The sequence below is a fragment of the Artemia franciscana genome, chromosome 1 (assembly GCF_032884065.1).
Source record: "Artemia franciscana chromosome 1, ASM3288406v1, whole genome shotgun sequence".
Lineage (NCBI taxonomy): Eukaryota > Metazoa > Arthropoda > Branchiopoda > Anostraca > Artemiidae > Artemia > Artemia franciscana.
Genome location: NC_088863.1, coordinates 55,031,125 through 55,055,024, shown reverse-complemented (window position 1 = coordinate 55,055,024; position 23,900 = coordinate 55,031,125). Strand labels below are relative to the sequence as shown.

Below are 23,900 nucleotides of genomic sequence, written 5' to 3'. Positions count from 1 at the left end.
TAATGTCGCTCCTTACTTTCCGTCAATTTTTTTTTAATTTAATTTCTGAACGTTTTTGAATCAATGCATGTTTTGATTTTGGCTCTCCGCAGAGGAATAATTAAAACGAAATTTGTATATTTATTTTTTTGGCCAAATGGCTTTCTCATAGTTTTGATCGAATGATTGTTAGAAGAAAGAGCAGGGGAGGAAGCCTAGTTGCACTCCGAATTTTTGGTTACTTAAAAAGGCAGCCAGAACTTTTAATTTTTTACGAATGTTTTTATTAGTAAATGATATACGTAACTTATAAATTAGCTTACGTAACGAACTTTTGTATTCTCACAATTTTATTACATACATGAAGGCGTTCATCCCCTCGTCAATACCTCGTTCTTTACACTAAAGCTTAAATTTTGTCCCAATTCATTAAGAATGACCCCTGAATCACAAAAGCCGTAGAATAAATAGTCGAAATTACTAAAAATACTTTAGCGTAAAGAGCGAGGTATTAGGAGGAGGTGAGCCCTTCATATGCGTAATAATTTCTGTTCGTTTTAAGTTTTAATGATTCTCCTTACTTTCAGTTGAAAAAACTTTTTCATATTTATTTTTTCATTTTTTTTTAATAATGCTAGAAAATCTTGCACTCCGTTCATGCAAGTTTTCTTTCCCCCCCCCCTGATAAATTCCTCCAAGGAAATTTCCCCCAAGATATCCTCCTCTAATCAACCCCCCACAACCTAGAAATCCCCCTGAAAACGTCTGTACACTTCCAAATAACTATTACTATATGTAAGCACTGGTCAAAGTTTGTAACTTATGGCCCCTCCCATGGGGACTGTGGGGGAGTAAGTCGTCCCCGAAGACATAGTTATAAGGTTTTTTGACTACACTGAATAAAATGACTATCTTAGAATTTTGATTTGGTGACTTTAGGAAAATAATTAGCGTGGGAGGGGGCCTAGTTGCCCTCCATTGTTTTTGGTAACTTAAAATGGCACTAGAAATTTTCATTTCCGTTAGAATGAGCCCTCTGGCAGGATTCTAGGACCACTGCGTCGATACGATCATCCCTGGGAAAAAAACAACAAAAAACAAACAAATAAACAGGCATCCGTGATCGGCCTCCTGGCAAAAAAATACAAAGTTCCACATTTGTGTAGATAGGAGCTTGAAACTTCTACCATAGGGTTTTCAGATACGCTGAATCTGATGGTGTGATTTTCGTTAAGATTCTATGACTTTTAGGGGTTGTTTCCCCCTATTTAAAAAAATTACAAATTTTCTCAGGCTCGTAACTTTTGATGGGTAGGACTAAACTTGATTAAACTTATATATTTAAAATCAGCAATAAAATGTAATTCTTTTGATGTAGCTATTGATATCAAAATTTCATGTTTTAGAGTTTTGGTTACTATTGAGCCGGGTCGCTCCTTAACAGTTCGTTCCCACAACTGCTTGATGAGTTTTAGTGTCAGTTAGGTTTTATATTTTTATTTTAGTATTGGTATAATATTTCCCTGATGATGACTATTAGTCATATAAAATTCACTTAGGTTTATTTTAACCACTATCTTCAAGAATTTCGTGAAGAAATCTTGATATATATATATATATATATATATATATATATATATATATATATATATATATATATATATAGAGTTGTAAAATTGCAGTTCCTGTAATTTTCGTTTTCATCAAACCCTTTCTTATATCCTCTTTCCACCCCATTTGGGGACTACTTGCTTTTAGTTTGGCAATAGAAGGATGGCCAAAAAGAACAACACTTTGACTTTGTCTTAGTTGATCTGTAATGATTTTTATTGGAAATGATATGCAATTATGTTTTAGCCAGAATGTAAGCGACTTTGGTGTACGACTGCAGCAGGAGAAATAGAAGGTTGCAGGACTCAGCATATGCCCTGGGCAGATGGCACTGAGTGTGGAGGAAATAAAAAAAAATATTGTATCAAAGGAGAGTGTGTGTCTCGTAATTCAATGAAGAACACCAAACCCGTTGATGGGGGCTGGGGCCCTTGGCAAGAGTACGTATTTTGAATACCGTTTCTATCTTTGGTTTCGGGAAAAACAAATATTTTGCTTTTACTGAAAGAGTGAAAAACTGTGATATTAGACCCAAACCTCGCAGTAGTATTAAAATGATTTTCTCTACCACAGGTCTCTGACTTGGCTTCAACTAGTAATTGTTGCAATTGGTCGTATCTGATACAATTTACCAACTGAATAGTGATTCTTTTGCTAATAACCAAAAGCAATAATCAAATTTCAACTACGGGATTTCTGCTATTATTTTTTTTTACCTATCATATTTGGAACTGAGTTGTCATTCAGTACCATTCAGTATCTTTGTGACCAGTAAATGAAAGGTTTTACGCTGGGCTTTAAGTTCCTTTAATTTTATTGCAATTTTTACTTTTTTATTGGTCCAAAACTAGCATTTTGTAGTACAGACTGCTAATTCTGTACGGCTTCCTCTGTCTTTAGGTACAAAAAGGATTGTCTAATGAATGATGGATGGATTGAATGATGTTGTTTACCCTTTTATGGTCACTGACTTCATCAACATAGCTGGAAAAATACCCCCCCCCCCCCAAAAAAAAAATAGAATACGCCTCTGGAAATACTATTGCATATAGAAGACATATATAAGATTCTTGAATTTAATATAGAAAATTGGAAAGCTCATCTTTGGGTATGCAGGATGGATTTGTCAAGTTTTCATTATGTCACGCTCTCTGAAAGTCTTTTGTTTGAAAGCCGTGGAAGATAATGACGTGAAAATTAAATGCTGGTTATTTCTTTTGTTTTTTTCCCCGCAATTTTGATGAAAGTTGAATGATCAAAATTTACTTTATTGGCGAGACACATTTTAGTGCGAATACATTCTCTAGGACTTCATAGATTTTAGATATACAGTTTAGATTCACACCTTGATAGGTAATAACCACTCTCACCACTATGAAATTATTCAAACCTGTACATGAACACAGGCAGGATTGATTTTGTCAACAAGCAAGAGATATTATATCAAACCTGAACACAGGCAAATCTTAAATTTCAAGCCCTTCTTCGCCCTAGTTGCCAAGTAAAAAAATATTACCTTTTAATGGAACACTAAAAAGATTATGATGTTTTTTTTTTATCTCGTCTTATCTTGGCCCGAAGTAGGCATACCTTACCCTTAGAATTCTACCCAATAGACCTCTAAATTCTAAACCATAAAAACACTTTTGTTAAAATAATAGTATCCCCACAGGCACTTTAAATAAAAGGCTATCCCTACTTTTAAAGACAACCATATACCTGATTTTAAAGATACCCATATCCCTGATTTTGAAGACACCCATATCCTGGATTCCAACAGGTGCATGTTACGTCATAGAGAATGTTTTCTAATAGATGCGGGTACCTATAACGTAATTGAGAGGGTTTACTTTGGTCTTTACGTAACAGGGAGGGTTTAATTTGGATGTTGTGTAACAGGGTTGGGGGTGTTATGTAGTAACGTTCATTGGAGTTTTCTTCAAGATGTTTTTTCAAGACGTTTCAAGACATCCCAAGACGTTTTCTAAGATATTTTGCTTCAAGACATTTTTTCAAGAAGTTTCAAGATATCCAAAACGATTTCTAATAAATTTTTTCTTCAAGTTATTTTACTTCATGATTTTTTTAGTTGATTTCAATGGCTCTTTAGATGATTTCAATGGTAATAGGGTAACAATGGTAATGGCAATTACCTATTCCATCCAATGGTGAAAGGGGAACAGTTTACTTTTGCTAAGGATGACCTATTCACACGTGACTTGTTTTCAAGCCCCCGTGGGGATCCCTCCTTTTAACTGAGTATAACAAGCCTGTGGGTGCTACGTAATGACAAGACACACATGTGATGTTACATATAACATTAAAAGATCTCATTTTCTTTCAATATGTTTTTCTCAGGAAACCTTTATATTCTAAAGATATTAGGATTAGAAATGGCATTTCCATCCAATGGGTTGAAGCCCTAGACAGCTGGACCAGCAATAAATTAATATTATTTTGATTCAGGAAATAGATTCTACGAAATAACCTGTTCGACCCATGGAAAAATCCCTGTTCCGCTTACTAAAATGATTAAGCTATTGATTAAGTGTTTCCTATGACTACAATAATTGAGATGCAGAGGGTAAAATCAATTACTAGAAATTGTTTACACAGGGGTGGATTTTTATTAGAGGTAAATTCAAGCCCTATTAAGAGCTATATATGAGAGCTTCTGATGATAATGCTACGTTTCTTAGAGCCATGTCTATACACACCGGGTTGCCAAGCGCACATTTGAATAATATATTCTCTTCCAATATCACATAGCCTCGTTAGAGGTAAATTTAAGAAACTTTAATATATTTTTGAGGGATTTTAATGGAAATTTCTCGTTTCTTTGAACCAAGACTCAAAGAACAAGTTGTCAACTGTTTTCATCAAAGAATAGTCGACATCCAAAAATTTGAATAATATTTCCTCTTCAAATTTCATATCATTTCGTAATACATAAATTTGAGCCAAATTAAGTATTTTTGAGGGCTTTTAATAAAAACACGTCATTTCTATGACTGAGCGTTAAATTTCACTCCCTGTTCAGTCGAAAAAATGTTTTAACACTTCTCAGCTAAACTGTAAACTCTAGAAAATGTTAGTCCAAACAATTCATAACACCGTGACAATATATATCTAGCTGACCTAGCAACCAATTCCATAGGGGGAGGTTTGGTATTAGAGATAAACTTAAACCTTATTCAGAATTATATATAACGGGTCTTTATGAAAATCCCTCATTTCGTTGACTGGGTGTTAGATTTGAGTTACCCCACCACCGAAAAATTCATTTAACACTTCCCACCCTAACACCCTAACGAATCAATAGCTTAATAATTCTAGTAAGTGGTACAGCGATTTCTCCTTGGGTCGACAATGTTATTTCGTAGAATCTATTTCCTGAATTAAAACAATAGGAAAAGATTGCTGGTCCTGTTGTCTAGGGCTCCATTCTATTGAATAGAAATGCCCTTTCTAATCCTAATGGGGAAAAATATTTAGAATTTAAAGGTCCCCTGAGAGAATTGCATTGAAAGAAAATCAGATCTCTTAATGTTTTATGTAACATCCCGTGTGTGCACTATCATAAGGTAATTCCCACGTTTATGTCCTCCTCGTCAGTTACAAGTGGGAATTCCGTACGGGGGCCTGAAGAAACAACTCACTTCTGAATATTTCATCCTTAATATAAAGAAAAATTTCCCTACGTTTAGTTTTTACGTAAAAACAAAAGAAATCACGAAGAAAAAAGTCTTGAAGAGAAATGTCTTAAAATCTTCTTGGGATGTCTTGAAAAGCCTTGAAAAAGCGCCTTGAAGAAAAATGTCGTAAACAACTTCCCTGCTTGACTGGTGGACTCTAACAAACCCCATTAAACCCTTCCTATTATGTAACAACCAAAATAAACCTTCCCAATTACTTAACAGACACCCGAATCTCTTAGAAAACACTCCCTACGACGTAACATGCACCTGCCGGTTGTTGTGAAATCCAGGAATATGGATGTCTTTAAAATCAGGGACATGAGTGTCTTCAAAATCAGGGATATGGTCTTTAAAAGCAGAGATACGGTTCTGCTTAAATTGTCTATGGAGATACTACCTAAAATGTATATCTTTGTTACTTTGGACTTATTTAACTGTAAATATTTTTACCTGACCAACTTGAAACCGTCATTTCTGAGAATAGCTTTCTTTTGCGACACCTGTAAACCTTTCAAATAAGAAAAATATTGGCAAACTATACATTACTGTAATAAAATTGATTTGGGTGGGTTAAAAAGTAATATAAATGTCAATTATATCATTTGCGATAAGATTCATTATCGTTTTCACGATACCTACACTCATTGCCAATTTAGTAACAATACTACTTTTATGCTCTTTAAAGTTAAGTGGTTCATCAATTACTGCACCAGGACACTTAACCGGCTTAGTGTATCTCAATGATTTTACCCGTGGGTATTTTTTAAATTGTTTAGCATATGCAACTGATAAACAAAATATCTCATAATCCAGATATCTCATAAATAAAATATAGTTTATTTGCTTTCATTTACTTTACTATGTATTAGAGTCTATTCAGTATCTTTTCTGCCATTATTAAACGGGTGTCATCCATGTATGTGAGAATAGCCGTGTGAATATCAGTTTAAATCCTGGCATTTAGACGGAAGATTACACCGAATAACGACCATTCAGAAAAAAAAAACGTATTACTTGAAGGCTATCTTTGAGGAACTCCTTGTGTACCAGATATTCATTTTGTCTTGACCATAGAACATTCTCATCAGATGTCATTTATTGTTGAAGACCTATTATACATAAATGTAAATTGTTAGTTTTCATGTGCTTAAGTAGGTATTGGAGACTACAGGTCAGTCCATATTCTGTTTTCCTATTCCGTTATTATTGCCATTATTAAACGGGTGGTTTAATAATCCAGACTAATACAATTCAAATGATAGAAATATCTAATAATGAATGTGCAGAAACAACTTGGAACTGCAATCACACATACATATTATTTATAAAATATAGGATAAGACAGCTTACCATGTTAGACTGTTCAAGATTTTTCAGAAATAAAATATAAGTTTCTAGCTTTCTTCAACTTTACAAGATATTAGGGACAACTGGATCATTTTTCTGTTCAGTTGGTTTTATTGCCGATGTTGAATAGATGCAATTGATAAGAGAATTATTCTGTCAGGAAAGAATGTCCAGTTCACGAAAGTCTCGTGAATTTGAATGCTCATTTAGGTCTAAATGAAAAGTCAGCACGGATTGCATTTAAATTTTTTGTGGCAAATTTTCTCGCAGATCCTACTGCCCGTAACTATCATGGATATGTACTGAATATCTTGGTAACACATAAGTATTTGGGATGTAGCATAAATCTGAAGATTCCTTTCTTGGACTCTGGCCCTGATTTATTCCCCACTTACATTGATTTTTTGTCTGAAGAGCAGGGAAGAAGTTTTATCAGGACTCTTCAGACATGAAGATAGAAGTCGCGGACAGTAGAATGTGCAAATGCTTGATGATCACTGTCGAACATTGAAGAGAGTTGACTCGGTTACCACAAAAAATAAAAGGCAGCTACGTTCTAGGTATTGTTAGTAGGCTAATGGTAATTTATACTTTTAAATATATACAAATCCTCAATGGTCCATTGTAATGTCACAAAATATCTGTGTGACGCATAAACAATGCTTATATATTTGAATTATGCACTTAAATTGTACTAATATTAGCCTGTTTTTCTTATAAGGCATTTTTTTCGTAGCCTAGTGGTGCTTCTGAAGCAATGTCGTTCCTTGAGTAGTGCTTCTATGATTTTTACTCTCAAAAAATGTTTAAAACGAATCAGATGTCTCATATAACTCCTTTAAACTAAGTCTATGTACCATGTCTCTTTCATACTTTCACCGTTGTTCATATGATTTCATTATAGATAATTCTTTCTTACCACTCGAGTCGAGTGACATGCATTTCACTTATAATTGAAAGTTTTCTATATCCTGTTGAGGATAGAACCTCAACAGGTTGACTCTAGTTCCGTATTGTGGAGTGACATGCATGAGAGGAAAATTTTCAAGTATAGTTGAAAATTTTCAAGTAAACTACTGTCAACCACCGTGTGTTTCCCGGGGAGACCCTCCAACAGGGTTGTCTCTTGTTCGGCATTGTGTTGTGACATGCATGAGAAGTGTAGCATAAGTGGGAGACAGTAACAACGTCATTCAAAGGGGTAAAATTGACCTTGACTTGATGCCCATTTAATTGGACAATCTGTCTTGGTTAATTTTACCCCTTTGATTGCCGTTGTTACTGTCTCCCACTTATGCCACACCTCTCATGTATGTCACTACACAAGGGCTCGAGCCCTTATAACCTCTCTACAGTAATCTAGAACTTTAGAGAATCTTGGTCGATAAACCCCTTTCTAGAGCATTCTTCCCTTTTATATGGACTAAAAACCCATTTGACAGTTAATTATGTAATTTTAAAAATTTAGGCTTTTTATCGACTTAATTATTATGCTCGAAATATTCCTAAAAACTTTTTGGTTGGTCTTTACGACGTCAAGTAAGGTTATCACATGAAATTTTTTCTATTGCAGTTTTGTTATGAATTGCTTTTGTTTAGTACTTTTCCCCCTTTCCAGAACGATATTCATAAACATCAAAATTTTTAGCTTGTAAAATTTAGCTATGAATTCAACAGAAATGTTACCTAATCAACAAAATCTTGATTTTTCATATGGATATGCTAGTTAAGGGATTCCCCTTACTACTAAGGGATCTAATAATGAGGGACTTACCCTTATTAACAGAGCTTCAAATTTCAAAATAAGATAACTGCTAATCTTTGTTTTCCCACAGGTGGTCTTCGTGCAGCCGAACCTGTGGCGGAGGAATACAGAAACGAGAGCGCTTTTGTAACTTCCCGACACCTGTGCATGGTGGAAATTACTGTCTTGGAAATCGAACTCAGTATAAAACGTGTCAAAGGCAAGAGTGTCCTCCCCATAATGCTCTTGACTTCAGAGCTCTTCAATGTTCAAGCCATGATAGACACCATTATAATATACCGGGTGTTCCTCAGGATGTGAAGTGGCATCCGAAATATGTCGGAAGTAAGATTTTACGATCCTGATAGCTTTTTACTTAGTTTTTCTTTATTAATGCTGTGTTTATTAATCGTTTCGAGGAAGAAATTGCAAATTTTCCCAAATGACACTGGAAATTTCGCCCCCTTGAATAAGAATTGATTTCATTAAATGGGGGCCAAGATACTTCTCTGTCGGTTGTCTGCATTATAGAAACTGAAACTGGAACAGAACATGAGCCGAAGAAATTCCGCCCATAGGGTTTTAACTGGTTAAAACAAAAGTTTTGTTTTGTTAAATAGCTTCCAATTCATTTTTATTTAATATTTTGTATTGCTTCGAAATCTATTTTCAAAATGGTTTATCATCCACAGTTTTTCTGCTGTAATTTCTTTGTTGTGGAAATTTGGATGTTTCGAACTTTGGAAAGCTTTTATCATTTAGAAAAATTCTTATATTTTTTTGCCAAACCCATAAATATAATTACATTTTTCTTGCTTTTTTTGGGCAACAGTTTTTAAAAGTCTCAATGATGATTGGAACGATACTAAAACTTGTTACTTCAGAGATTACATTTAAATGTGCTTGAGTTATTTTGCTTGAATAACAAGTACAGCTGTGAGTTAGCTTTCCGTGATATCCAAAAATTTTTCCACGGTCTTTATCCATTTTCAGGGGGAGTTGGTCTATTTTTTGGTTGGGCCGTTTCTTTCACCACTGTTGACCCAATTGGGGAGTCCTTCTAAGGTCAGTGTTGACGCAGGCCAGCTAAATTTGAGTTGCTTCTTGGTACTTCTCTTCACATGACTTTTAAACAAATACCGTAAGTTCTAAAAAGAAAAAGAAAAGTTATGATTCTGTTTTGAATTTCGATTTCATTTTAAACTTTCCTAAAAATAAAATAGGTTTGTTAAAATTTAGAAATGCAAACCATCAACTCTAAAGGTGATCAAAAGTTCTTAGTTTTAAGAACCGTAAGGCAAGTTTTCGCACGAAAAAGTGGTAATTTCTTGCTCTTGGCTAGTGATACATAGTTGTGACCAGTGGGACGCTTTGACAACTTCAAATTGAGTTTTAAATTTTGGATTGAGGAAATTGGGGGAGAAAATTATTGGGGATTTTATAATCACATAGGATTGTATCATTTTACTAGATGGTATTTTGCTTGTCTTAGCACATTTGTCGACTGTTTCAGGTGCACAGTTGTAGCACAGTTGTCGACCAAATTTCTAATCGACCAAATTTCTAATCGGAAATTTCAAGACGCTAATACTTCATAAGATACGAAATGCTTGACCTTACTTTATCTTACGACAGATTGCTTCATCAGCTAGTTCGATATTTGAAGTTGGAATATTTATTTATGCTTTAATTCCCTAAATTGTTTACTACCCACCTTCATGGGGCAGATTTTATAACGTGAAAATTTAGGACAGGAATTATATTTAGATATCGAAAGCTTTCAATATAGTTAGTATTAAAGAAGATTAAGGTATATTTTCTTTTAAACTCACAAGAGCTCTCCATACAATCTGATATTGGCTTGAAGGAACAAAGTTACAAGAAGAAAGATTAGCTCGGACAACCTGCTGTTAGGAGTTATTAAGTATGAGGAACCAGATGTATTGACCGTATTGAGACCATGATAAAAAATTGCTGGATGGGGTAGGTAGGTTTTAGATAGTAATGGAATGACGCTATGCCTCCACAAGAAGATGTAGTAGATTTATTGAGGGCGATAAGAGCAAGACAAGAAGAGCTAGGAAGTTATTAATCGTGGTGTGAATCAAGTTTTCTAAGAGTTTAGTATTGTGTTGGAGGGCTAAACTTAGATATAAAATAGATTTTACTTTCGGTGGAATATTGTGGTGATATATATAAGGATACGAATCCAGTTAATAGCAAACTGACTGCTAGTAGGAGTAAGCTACTTTTTAAAATTCGGTGAACTTTCGGATGTAAATATAAAAAGCTAATTGCTTACTCTGCAATGAGGAGGAGGCTGATTTGGCCAATTTTCTCTCAAAGTGAGATAAAATATTCTAAATTTGGGTCAGTTAACTGGAGGGAAATTTTGAAGAGCAACGACTCCAAAACGATTGTTATGGTGCGAATTTTTGTGTTGAACGTGATAAAGCGAATTGTAGACCTTGCAATAGAAGTATAATGTGTCGAGTTTTGAGTTTAATGTTATTATATATATATACATATATATATATATATATATATATATATATATATATATATATATATATATATATATATATATATATATATATATATATATATATATATATATATATATATATATATATATATATATATATATATATATATATTGCAATATGAATTTTTGAAAATAACTAAATCAGTTTTCAACGCCTGACTTAATAACTATAATTCAATGCGAAAATTTTAAAACTACGGAAGCCCCTAAAAATTTGCTGTGTGTTGCAATATGTTGTTTCAATTGAAATAAAATAGTGTTTCTGATTTTTGGGAAAATCTAGTTTTTGTATGTTTAAAAAAATGAACAACAGAGGAAAACAGAACATTAGTTATATGAACGAGCAATCATTTCTCAGCTTTCAAAGAGCGTGTAGATTCTTTTTTTAGATTGTGCTCACAAAGAAAGCAGTCTACTGTATTTGGCATTCAGAAGGTTTTTTCTTATCTTGTTGAGAAAGTAGATGACACGTTAACTTTATGTGTGAACCGTAAGATAACATTTCCTATAAAAAGTGTTAGCCATGAAAAAGACATAAACAAAAAGTCGTTGATGTACTTGATGATCTTCTTAGACATATGGGTTGGTTTTTCAAGGCCAGACACAGCTAAATGCTGGGGCGGGGGCTAATTTACTATTTATAAATTGTTTTAAAGGTTTTAACAAAATTCTACCTCTTTCGTACGAAATGAATGAAATCAATTTGGGGCAATTTATTAAACAGCTTTTAATCTATTGACTTCATGAATAAAAAAAGTGATTTTTTTAGGTTATGGGATGAACTTGAAAAAATATTCAAGAGGGGAGGAGAGAGTAAACTTTGAATTAAATAAAAATTTATTATTTAAAATCTTATAAGTATTTTACCGTTTTAATGTTTTGGAATTCAAGGGGGTAGGGGCAAGCCTCCTTTATCCTGGCCCTTGGTAATGAAGAATCTATTATACCGTGAGTTAGTTTCAATTATATTGCGATTTATTGTAACTCTGAAATCAATATCGCTGCAAAACATTTCATTTTCCAGATTTTGCAGTCCAAAAAATAAAAATGGAATTATTTTTTATGTGAGGAGATTCGATCTTTGCTTTAAATCTTGTTGTGTTGATGAATGACTAGTGCACTGTCTATTTGTGATGATATATACCCATACTATGGATTTTTTATGCGGAACATTTTACGGAAATGATCCTAAACAAGCTAAGCTTTAAGGTCCAAACTACCGTAGTAGTGGAGTCATCTCGGGGAGGAAGGCAGGGGGACAGGTGCCTCACGTAATAATTTGAGAAAAAATATTATATCGCCCATGCTCCTTAACTCCCCAGATAGAGATTCCTCTTGCTCACCCCCCAACCCCCCCCCCCACCCCCACCACCAATAAAATGCTGGTGCTAAGCCCCCTTGCAGTGCTTGTTAAAAACTTTGATTATGAATAAAATGAGAGATGGCAGAGATGTGCTTTTTCTGAAAAGGAACCTTGGCGCACGGAGTTATCCTTGACAGCTCAGTCCGTATATTAATACATTATTTTTGTTGGGGAGCTGGAAGTCACAAAGATATAACTCTATCAGTGTTTACAGGAGTAAAATATGTTAAAGTAGTTTCCCAAGACAGGTAAAAAGTGTGTTAATAAATTAAATCGAGCAAATTCCGCTTAAATAATGTGTCAAACTTAATTATTCTTATTTACTACTAACAATCCACTGTGGCAACAAGCTGCCTGAGGGGAATACAGTTGCAGAAGCTCTTCTTAAGTCCCAATATTTTCAATTTTCCCCTCTTTGCCTCTTCCCGAAAGTGTCCAGTTTCCCTTAAATCTTTTCTTACAAGCCTTTCACACGATATTTGGGGAAGAGTTGTTTTCCGTTTGGCCTTATACGGATGGCCAAAAAGAATGATATTTGGCAAACTGTCATTCTTCCCCCGCAAAACCTGTCCTATTCATCTCTGAATTTCTATTATTGTAGCCTTAGAGACTGGGATTGAACCCCATTTTTTGCTTAGATTAATGTTTGAAAAATGGTCTGTCGAACAGTTACACCGAACTATCAATAGAAAACTAGCTGACCTTTGCCACACGTTGCTGTGGCGCTTCGTGCCACAGCAACACGTTGAGTGTCAGTTAGTCCCCCCGTAAACCTCCCCTTATATTGTATATGAAGATGACGTCTTTTAATCAGGCCATTTAAGTCCCCCAATAAAAATACCATATTTCTACCTGGGATCTGTCTATTTTTTCCTGTAATCGTGAATAAAATTCTTTTGAGTGGTTACTATCTCCGTCAGTCGGCTAGGCAGCTAGTTGTCCGTTGATTTTACGGATTGAAACCTCTTGATCGGGACTCAACAAATGGTGTAATATTTATCTTTCTCCTAAAAAAGCATCTGTGAAGCCTATGTCTTGAAATGGGTGGTTTTAATAGTTTAGTACCCTTGTCCCTGGAATTGCAGGTACCGTATTGCTTCAAGAGACGTATTCTTTTGCTTTTGACCATTTTGGTTGAAATAGCAACTGTAAAACTTTGGTATAATGCCATACAGAGTCAGTAGAGCACTAGGGGTGGAAAGAGTGATTATGTGGCCTCTGATCCATTTTGGAATCTTTTACTTCTTTTTCTTCTAAAGTAAAGATCATCACCACTATCTACCGGTGTCTATAGTCAGTTTAAGGCAAAAACTTAGGAAGATTGGCTAATTTCTGGGAAGCTATTATGTTGGAAGACTCCAGGATGAGAATTTGTGAGCAACCCTCCAGGACCGTTTAAATATGAGTTTGGAGAATTTACATTTTGACAAAGTAGAAGATGGATGTAATAATTTTATGAAAATCTGTTAAATATTTTTTCTTTGTGTGTCCATGTCTCTATCGTGTGGCTAATCCTTTTTACTGAAGACAAGTGACTTCGTCCCAGTTTATTTAAATCTTCGAAATTATTTTTTCTGCAGTAGAGCCAATTGATAACCAATTATTCATAAATGAAACTTTAGTTATCCCATCAACATTCACTTTTTCGAAAACGGAATTGACTAACAACTGCGCGGAATTTGCAAATGTTTTATTTCCAATCAATTTAGTTTTTGGCTGCACTTCTGCACATTGTTTTCGATCAATCCTCCCGAAAGAAAATAATTTTCTTGATAATTTTCTTGTAATGTATGTCTACGAAGAAGAGTAAGTTATCTCTGTGGCACAGCAGACTATCTATTTATTTGTGCAATTCGAAGTCAATAACTATCTATATTCCTGTTGATGCCGTTGACAAAAATTGAGCTTCAATCTTTAAAGAAATCAACTCCTGCATTTTTGCAAAGATGTTGGGAATGAAATATAGTGTGAGTTAACAAATTTCAGCATTAATGTTTTAAAAGAAACCATTCAGTATCTTAAAATATTATTTCAGTATCTACTAATTTCTTTAAGTTTGAATTTCTTGATAGATAGATGAGTAAATAAAATTGTTAAAGTAGGACAAATTAATATTTTCTTTGGAGGCCACTGGAGATTTTATTTTCAACATATGCAGGGACAAACTGTTTTCCTTGTGATTTTACACATTATCGAGATTTGGCTTAATCTGTCTTTTATTGTAAGATAACTAGAAAAACTATCTAAAAAAATGTATTTTATTATAAATTACTCCGTTTAATTGACATGTGGTTTCTCTCCCTGAAAACATAATCTATAAAATGAATAGATATTCTAAGGAACCTTCAAAAGGAGGCTGAAAGGAATATTTGTACTACAAACTGTAGTTTGTTCAGCCGGTAAACCGCACCTTGGGACAATATGTGTAAAGTTTTTCTTAACTAGACTTAGTACTGGTTGCTTTCGAAATCTAGACAATAAATGACTACACAAATGTTTGTGACATCGTAAAACCATCTCCGGCAATTACTTTCTCAAGTAGAAAACAACCAAGAGCAATGACCCCCTAATAAAGTTACTTGTCTATTGAAAACAAAACCTAAATACGCTTTATTGTAACTAAAATTTATCGCTGTCACAAAGAAACTCTTTTTATTGCAGTATAAAAAGCTGTACTAAGACGAGATATCAAATAGTTGATTTTCCACTTATTACAATGTTTAGATGTTTTTTGAGTTACATGGTTAATTTTGCTTCAGAATGCCACTCGAGATGTCACAAAGAAACTCTTTTCATTGCAGCGTAACAAACTGGAATAAAACGAGATATCAAATAGTTGATTTTCCACTTATTACAATGTTAAGATGTTCATTTTTTTTTTTTGAGTTATGGCTAATTTTGCTTGAGAATGCCACTCGAGATTCGAGCCATGAAGATTTGGTTCATTCAACAAAAGAATTTTCTTATTATAGGACATATAAAACTTTGTTGTTTGTATTATCCGAAAAAAAAATTCCAGTGTTTAACTGTGCATGTTTTTCCATATTAATGCCGGGGGGTCACAAGCTCACACTCCAGCAACATTCTTAAGACATCCATTTTCCCAAGCTAATACCAAAGTATATTCTGTTAGTAAAATTCTGATGATTAAAAGTTTTCCAAACCGGAGTAGCGTCATAAGATTAATTTTGAGGATGTTTTCCTCAAAAATTGGCAATCACCGTCAACAAAGCTCAAGGTCAATCATTTGAAAAATGCGGTATAGATCTTAATACAGATTGTTTTTCCCATGGACAATTGTACGTTGCATTTTCGAGGGTCGGTAAACCTGACAATCTATTTATATGCACCGACAATGGGACAGCGAAGAATGTTGTATATTCGCAAGTTTTACGTAGTTAATTTGTATTGTATATGTATATGTATCTATCTATATAAAATTGAGTTGTATGTATGCATGTTTGTTTTTTTGTAAAAAGAGTGTATGCATATGACTTCATTATAAGTATATAAGGCTTTGTATATGCACAGACAATGGGAGAGCCAATAATGTTGTATATTCGCAAGTTTTACGTAGTTAAAAACATATATATATCTATCTATCTATATTCACAGGTGGGACACAGGGACACAACTACAATGGTGCGTAACTAATATGGCGCGTAACGACTTACACGCGCGGGAGGGCTTGGGGGGGGGTGCGAAGCGCCCCCACCAACTAGGTGTTGGGATGGTGCGAAGCGCCACTCCAACAGCTAGTATTTCTATATATTTTAACAAGGGATCACAGCAATTCAAAAACTTTAAAAAGAAAACAAACAGTTTGAAGCTTAGTAGAAATCGTTGTTAGAAATTCGACTTTAATAATCAAATTAAATAAAAAAAAACATTTTTTTTTAACTGAAAGTAAGGAGCGACATTAAAACTTAAAACGAACAGAAATTACTCAGTGTATGAAAGGGGCTGTTCCCTCCTCAACATCCCGCTCTTTACGCTAAAGCTGTTTACTGTTTTATATAGTAGAATCGAGAGAAAGATTCTAACTTTATCGAAAAGAGCGGGACGTTGAGGAGGGAACAGCCCCTTTCATGCACGGAGTATAGTTTTAAGTTTTAATGTCATTCCTTTCATTCAGTATAAAAAAAACTTGTTTTTTTATTTAATTTCTGAACGGGTTTTTTTAGTTAATCCATGTTTTCATTTTGGCTCTCCGCAGATAAATAATTAAAGCGAAATTTACATATTTATTTATTTGGCTAAATGGCTTTCCCATAGTTTTGATCGAATGATTATGAGAAAAAAGGAGGGGGGAGGAGGCCCAGTTGCACTCCAATTTTTGGGTACTTAAAGAGACAACTAGAACTTTTGTTTTTTACGAACGTTTTCATTAGTAAAAGATATACGTAGCTTACGAATTAGCTTACGTAACAAACTCCTATATTCGTATGTTTTTATTACGTATATGAGAGGGTTCGCCCGCTCGTCAATACCTAGCTCTTTACACTAAAGCTGAAATTTTGTCCCCTAAACCTAGCTGGGGGGGGGCTTCGCCTCCCCCAAGCATCCCCCACCCCCCTCCGCAAGCGTGTAAGTCGTAACCCGCCATATTAGTTATGCGCCAATGTAGTATATATATATATATATATATATATATATATATATATATATATATATATATATATATATATATATATATATATATATATATATATATATATATATATATATACATATATATATATATATATATATATATATATATATATATATATATATATATATATATATATATATATATATATATATATATATATATATATATATATATATATATATATATATATATATATATATATATATATTATATATATATATATATATATATATATGTATATATAATATATATATATATATATATATATATATATATATATATATATATATATATATATATATATATATATATATATATATATATATATATATATATATATATATATATATATATATATATATATATATATATATATATATATATATATATATATATATATATATATATATATATATATATATATATATATATATATATATATCTATATATATAAAAATAAGTTGTCTGTCTGTGTGTCTGTCTGTGGATCAGGTGACGTCATGTTTCTGTGTTGACTGACGTCATGAAATTAGTTGTCGTCATTTTTGCTTTGACGGTGACGCCATTCAAGATATTTAAGACATATGTTCACGTAGAAATCTATTAATGTTTAAGTTTACAATGACTGATGAACTTACCATGGACTCAAAGAGTCTATGCCAAAAAACTTGCTGCTGATAGAGAAAGTCAGAAAAGAAAGCGTGCCGAGGAATCAAAAGAACAGCAAGGAAACAGGCTTGAGGCTGATAGAGAAAGAAAGAGCAGAAAGCGTGCCAAGGAATCAAAAGAACAGCAAGGAAACAGGCTTGAGGCTGATAGAGAAAGAAAGAACAGAAAGCGTGCCGAGACCAGTGGGTTGTTCCATATTCCCCATTATTATCAAAAACATTTAATGGACACATAAACGTTGAATACTGTAACTCCGTAAAGGCAATCAAATACATATGTAAATACGTCAACAAAGGCAGTGACATGGCAGTTTTTGGCTTGCAGCCCGAAATAAAAGATTTCGACGAAATCGTACAATATCAGGCTGGAAGATACATAAGCAGTAATGAAGCTGTTTGGCGAATTCTTTCATTTTCGATACATGAACGTAGCTGTTGTTCACTTAGCGGTACATTTACAGAATGGTCAACGTGTTTATTTCACGGAAACCAACGTGCAACAAAGAGCCCTGAATCCACCGGATACAACATTAACAGCTTTTTTTTCGCTTTGCAAAAAAACTGCTGTATACTGAAGTGCCTTCGTATTACACGTGGAATACTAAAAATAAAGTATTTGAATGTCGAAAACAGGGTAAGTCAGTCGACGGCCAACCTACCATCTTCAAAGATACCACGATAGGAAGACTCTACACCGTTCACCCCAATCAACATGAATGCTTCTTTCTACGCCTGCTTTTGGTGAATGTACCCGGTCCGACATCCTTTGAGTATTTGAGGACTGTAAATGGTACTATACATGACACACCGTAGTGCATGCCAAGCTCTGAATTTATTGGAGAATGACCAACACTGGGATAACTGCATCAATGACGCATGCAAAATGTCAACCCCAAGTCAAATTCGTGCATTGTTTGGCATCATTTTAACAACTTGCTCTCCGTCAGCTCCTACAGAGTTATGGGAAAAATATAAGTCAAAAATGTCCGAAGATATACTCCATCGAAAACAGTTAGAGACGTCAGATATGACTTTTGATTTTACATCAGAAATTTATAACTACACATTAGTTATTATAGAAGATTTGTGCGTACTTATGGCAAACAAACCTCTTCAGGATTTGGGAATGCCTTCACCTAACCGTATCGCTGCTGTTTCGGCATGTGTAGAATTGGATCGTGAACAAAGTTACAGTACGAGTGATCTATTGTCGTATGTACAAAATAAAATTTCCAAGTTAACGTCGGAACAAAAAGACATTTATGATACGATAATGCATTGTGTCGATAACAACGTTGGAGAAATTTTCTTTTTGGATGCACCAGGAGGTACTGGTAAAACGTTTGTGATAAAACTGATTCTGGCATCAATTCGATCAAAAAATGATATAGCGTTGGCAATTGCGTCGTCCGGAATAGCCGCAACATTGCTGCCTGGTGGAAGAACTGCTCATTCCGCTTTGAAATTGCCTCTGAATTTGCATTCTACAGAAACTCCCACGTGCAATATTTCCAAATCATCTGGGATGGGCAAAGTATTGCAGCAATGCAAACTTATTATTTGGGATGAGTGCACAATGGCACACAAAAAATCGCTCGAGGCTCTGGATCAATGCTTGAAAGATTTGAGAGGGAAGTCGAAACCCTTTGGCAGCACATTAATATTGCTTGCGGGAGATTTCAGGCAAACATTACCTATAATACCTAGATCAACTCCTGCAGACGAAATGAATGCTTGCCTGAAAAATTCTAATTTATGGGCACACGCAAAAATATTAAAATTAACTACAAATATGCGTGTCCGATTGCAAAACGATGACTCTGGTCAAACATTTTCAGATCAGTTGCTGGCAATTGGAAACGGAAAGCTCCCAGTAGACTCAATTTCAGGACGTATATAACTACCTGATGATTTCTGTAATTTAGTGACGTCCAAAAATGAATTGATTGAAAAAGTATTTCCGAATATTCTAAAAAATTATAAAAATAATAAATGGCTAAGTGAAAGAGCGATTCTCGCACCCAAAAATATAGACGTCCACGAAATCAACAATATTGTTTTGACCAAGATTCGAGACTAGGCAGTCCTTTACAAGTCAGTCGACACAGTTTTGGAACCAAATGAAGCGGTTAATTATCCATCTGAATTTTTAAATTCCATAGATCTTTCAGGGTTTCCACCACACGTGCTACAACTAAAAATAGGCGTACCAATAATACTTCTAAGAAATATCAACCCACCAAAGCTTTGCAATGGCACGCGACTTGCCGTAAAAAAAAAACAATGGAAAACCTAATAGAGGCCACAATCTTGACAGGGCCTTTTGAGGGTGAGGCTGTTCTTATTCCTCGCCTCGCATTCCCATGATTCCATTGGATCTGCCTTTTCAATTTAAAAGATTGCAATTCCCAATTCGATTAGCATTTGCAATCACCATTAACAAAGCTCAAGGTCAATCATTAGAAAAATGTGGTATAGATCTTAATACTGATTGTTTTTCGCATGGACAATTGTACGTTGCATGTTCGAGGGTCGGTAAACCTGACAATCTATTTATACGCAGCGACAATTGGACAGCGAAGAATGTTGTATATTGGCAAGTTTTACGCAGTTAATTTGTATTGTATCTATCTATCTATATAAAAACGAGTTGTGTGTATGCATGTTTGTTTGTTTGTAAAAAGAGCGTTTGTATATGACGTCATTATTAGTACATACGGCTTTGTATATGCACAGACAATGGGAAAGCCAAGAATGTTGTATATTCGCAATATTTACGTAGTTTGAAACACATATATAAATCTGTCTATATTCACAGGTGGGACACAGGGACACAACTACAATGGCGCGTAACTAATATGGCGCGTAACGACTTACGCGCGCGGGGGGCTTGGGGGAGCGCGAAGCGCCCCACCAACTAGGGTGACGCGAAGCGCCACCCCAACAGCTAGTATATATATATATATATATATATATATATATATATATATATATATATATATATATATATATATATATATATATATATATATATATATATATATATATATATATATATATATATATATATGTCTTTAACTATGTAAAACTTGCGAATATACAACATTCTTCGCTGGCCCATTGTCTGTGCATATAGATAGATTGTCAGGTTTACCGACTCTTGAGCATGGAACATATAATTGTCCATGGGAAAAACAATCCTTATTCAGATCTATACCACATTTTTCTAATGATTGCCCTTGTGCTTTGTTGACGGTGATTTGTAATCGAATATTCCCTGTGTCCCCGTCGTCATTTTATATCCCCCTGTTCCCTCCGGTGTCCCCGTTGTAGTTGTGTCCCTGTGCCCCGGTCGTCATTTATATTCCCTGTGTCCCGGTCGTCATTTTTGTCCTGGTGTCCAGGTCTGTAATTTCTCTTTGAGTGTCTCGGTCGTCATTTATACTTCCTGTGTCCCGGCCGTCTTTTGTGTCCTGGTCTGTCATTTCTCTTTGAGTGTCCCAGTCGCCATTTATACTCCCTGTGTCCCAGTCGTCATTTGTGTCCCGGTCTGTAACGTCAAAAAGCCTTCAATGGCTCTGGTGGTGCAGCCAGTTCAAGAAGTATAACTTTTCCTGAGGCGCAACACATTCCCATTGTTTCACCATTAAATTTCAAGGCCCTGCAATAGCGACAAATTTTAAACATAGTTCCGATTTGAACACATCTACTCGAGCTATAATCATCGACTGGGCTGTACCTGAATGCCAGGCGATAATTTTCACGTTGTTCTTATTATTCCTCGGCACGCTTTCTTTTGACATTATCTCTTTGAGCCGCAAGCCTGTTTTCACGTTGTTCTTGTGATTCCTCGGCATGATTTTTTTCGGTAATTTCTCTTTGAGCCTCAAGCTGTTTTCACGTTGCTTTTGTGATTCCTCGGCATGATTTTTCTTGGTAATTTTGATTCCTCGGCACGCTTTCTTTTCTTACTTTCTCTTTTAGCCGCATATATATATATATATATATATATATATATATATATATATATATATATATATATATATATATATATATATACATATATATATATATATATATATTTAACTACGTAAAACTTGCGAATATGCAATATTCTTCACTATCCCATTGTCTGTGCATATAAATAGATTGTCAGGTTTACCGACTCTTGAACTTGCAACATATAATTGTCCATGGGAAAACAATCCGTATTCAGATCTATACCGCATTTTTCTAATGATTGCCCTTGGGCTTTGTTGATGGTAATTGCTAATCGAATATTTCCTGTGTCCCCGTCGTCATTTATATATCCCCCATGTGCCCTTCCGGCGTCCCCGTTGTAGTTGTGTCCCTGTGTCCCGGTCGTCATTTATATTCCCTGTGTCCCGGTCGTCATTTGTGTCCCGGTGTCTCGGGCTGTAATTTTTCTCCGAGTGTCCCGGTCGTCAGTTGTATTCCCGGTGTCCCGCTTGTCATTTGTGTCCCGGTGTCCCGTCTGTAATTTCTCTTTGAGTGTCCCGGTCGTCATTTATATTCCTTGTGTCCCGGTGATCCGGTCTGTAATATACGACAATAGATCAATTGTGTTGTAACTTTGTTCACGATCCCATTCTACACATGTAGAAATAGAAGCAGTACGATTAGGTGAAGGCCTGAGAAGTTTGTTTGCAAGGCTTGAAGAAGGCTTGAGAAGGCATTTCCAAAAGCTTGAGAAGTTTGTTTGCAATAGATAAGCACAAATCTTCAATCATAACTAAAGTGCAGTTATAAATTTCTGTTGTAAAGTCCAAGGTCATATCTGACCTTTCTAGCCGTATTGGGTTGAGTATTTATTTTTATTTTTATTTAAGAATTAACGACGCTTCTTGACTACTAAAGTCCTTGCGTCGGCCCTGTAGTGCATTCCTGCAGCGTGATTCGATCTCTTGGTCCGGTATTACCAAGCTAAGGTCAAATCCACTGCGCCACCACAGAACCTTGGGTGGAGTATATTCTCGGCCATTTGCGATTTGTATTTCTCCAATAACTCTGTAGGAGATGAAGAAGAGCAACTTTTGCCGGAAGACACGGGCCGTAATGTCATGTCTATGAACCGGTGGTTGTCCAGGATGTAAAAGCTGTGATTTTTATTTTTATTTTTTTAGTTTTGTTTTTCTCCTTTATTTTTCAGTTTTTTCCTTTTTTCTTTTTTTCTTTTTTAGTTTGTTTAGTTTTTTTTAGGTGTTAGAGTAAAAAAAACAAGAAAAGCACGGGATGAAGACCTAATGCTCATCATATGTGCCAAGTTTTTCCCCTTTTTTTATTTGAACAAATTCTTCTTCTTCTTGGAAACCCCTCTTCTTTTTTTTGTTCTTCTCTTGTGTGTTCATCTATATTTTAATCAGACTACATTATAACTACTCCCTTTTTAATATTGGATAGTTCTTTTCTAGTTGCACCGAAGGATCGCTGCAAGCTATTTTGTACAGTCGGAACCAGCAGTGCCTATTATCTGTTGGCGGAGAAAGTCACTGATGGTACTGTTTGTGGCCCAGATACAGATGACATGTGTGTGAATGGAAGGTGTATACCAAGTGGATGTGATCATAATCTATACAGTAACGTTAAACTTGGTAAGATATTTGAATTTATTTTTGTCATAAAATGTTCGTCCTTATTATTTTTCTACTTACGGTTAACAATACGAACTTACTTATTTACAAAGTATATGGGATTTCACACTAGAACAACCTAAGACGTGACAGCCACGTTATATAATCTTAAACAAAAAATGTGATTCGTAACGAAGGCAGCTCTAAGTTGACTCGACCTGTACGTGAAATTTTATATTCCTTAACTTAATATTACGTGACTGAAAAGTCATTATCTTAGCAACAAATATAACTTGTGGATGAGTTATTAATAGATTTTGAAAATTAACTAATAAACTCAGAACTTAAAGAATAAACTAATAAACTCAGAACATAGAAAGCCCTCAGAACTTGAAACTACACTTCTCTTCCATGCCATTTTGAATACATCTGCTTCTGATGTTCTTGGTAGATTTAGATGGCAATCACGACGGTATTATTAATTTTCTAGTGTGAAAACACATGCATAAGCGGGAAGAGTTGTACTTAACGTAACATAACTTCGCCACTTAGTATAGACAGTTACGTATGTAGAGGAAATCCGTTACTTTTTACAGAAGCCGTTTCAGAGTTTGAATTTGGCCTATTTTCCCTTTTTGGGCACGCTAGAGTTGTACGATACACTCGTATCTTGTGACATGCAATCAACGTTATGTGGTTA

General features: G+C 34.8%; 1 protein-coding gene across 7 annotated transcripts in view; it reads left to right on the top strand.

The window, feature by feature from the left end:
- Positions 1-23,900, top strand: part of LOC136031439 (A disintegrin and metalloproteinase with thrombospondin motifs 9-like) — a 364,806-nt gene that overhangs the window by 181,265 nt on the left and 159,641 nt on the right. For all 7 annotated transcript variants that reach the window (XR_010618512.1, XM_065711064.1, XM_065711037.1 and 4 more), the window contains 3 exons: positions 1,837-2,030; positions 8,471-8,724; positions 23,042-23,221. Coding sequence is in view for 6 of the 7 variants with exons in the window: in XM_065711064.1 (XP_065567136.1) it covers positions 1,837-2,030; positions 8,471-8,724; positions 23,042-23,221 (628 nt within the window). In the remaining variant the exon portion in view is untranslated. The remainder of the gene's footprint in view (positions 1-1,836; positions 2,031-8,470; positions 8,725-23,041; positions 23,222-23,900) is intronic.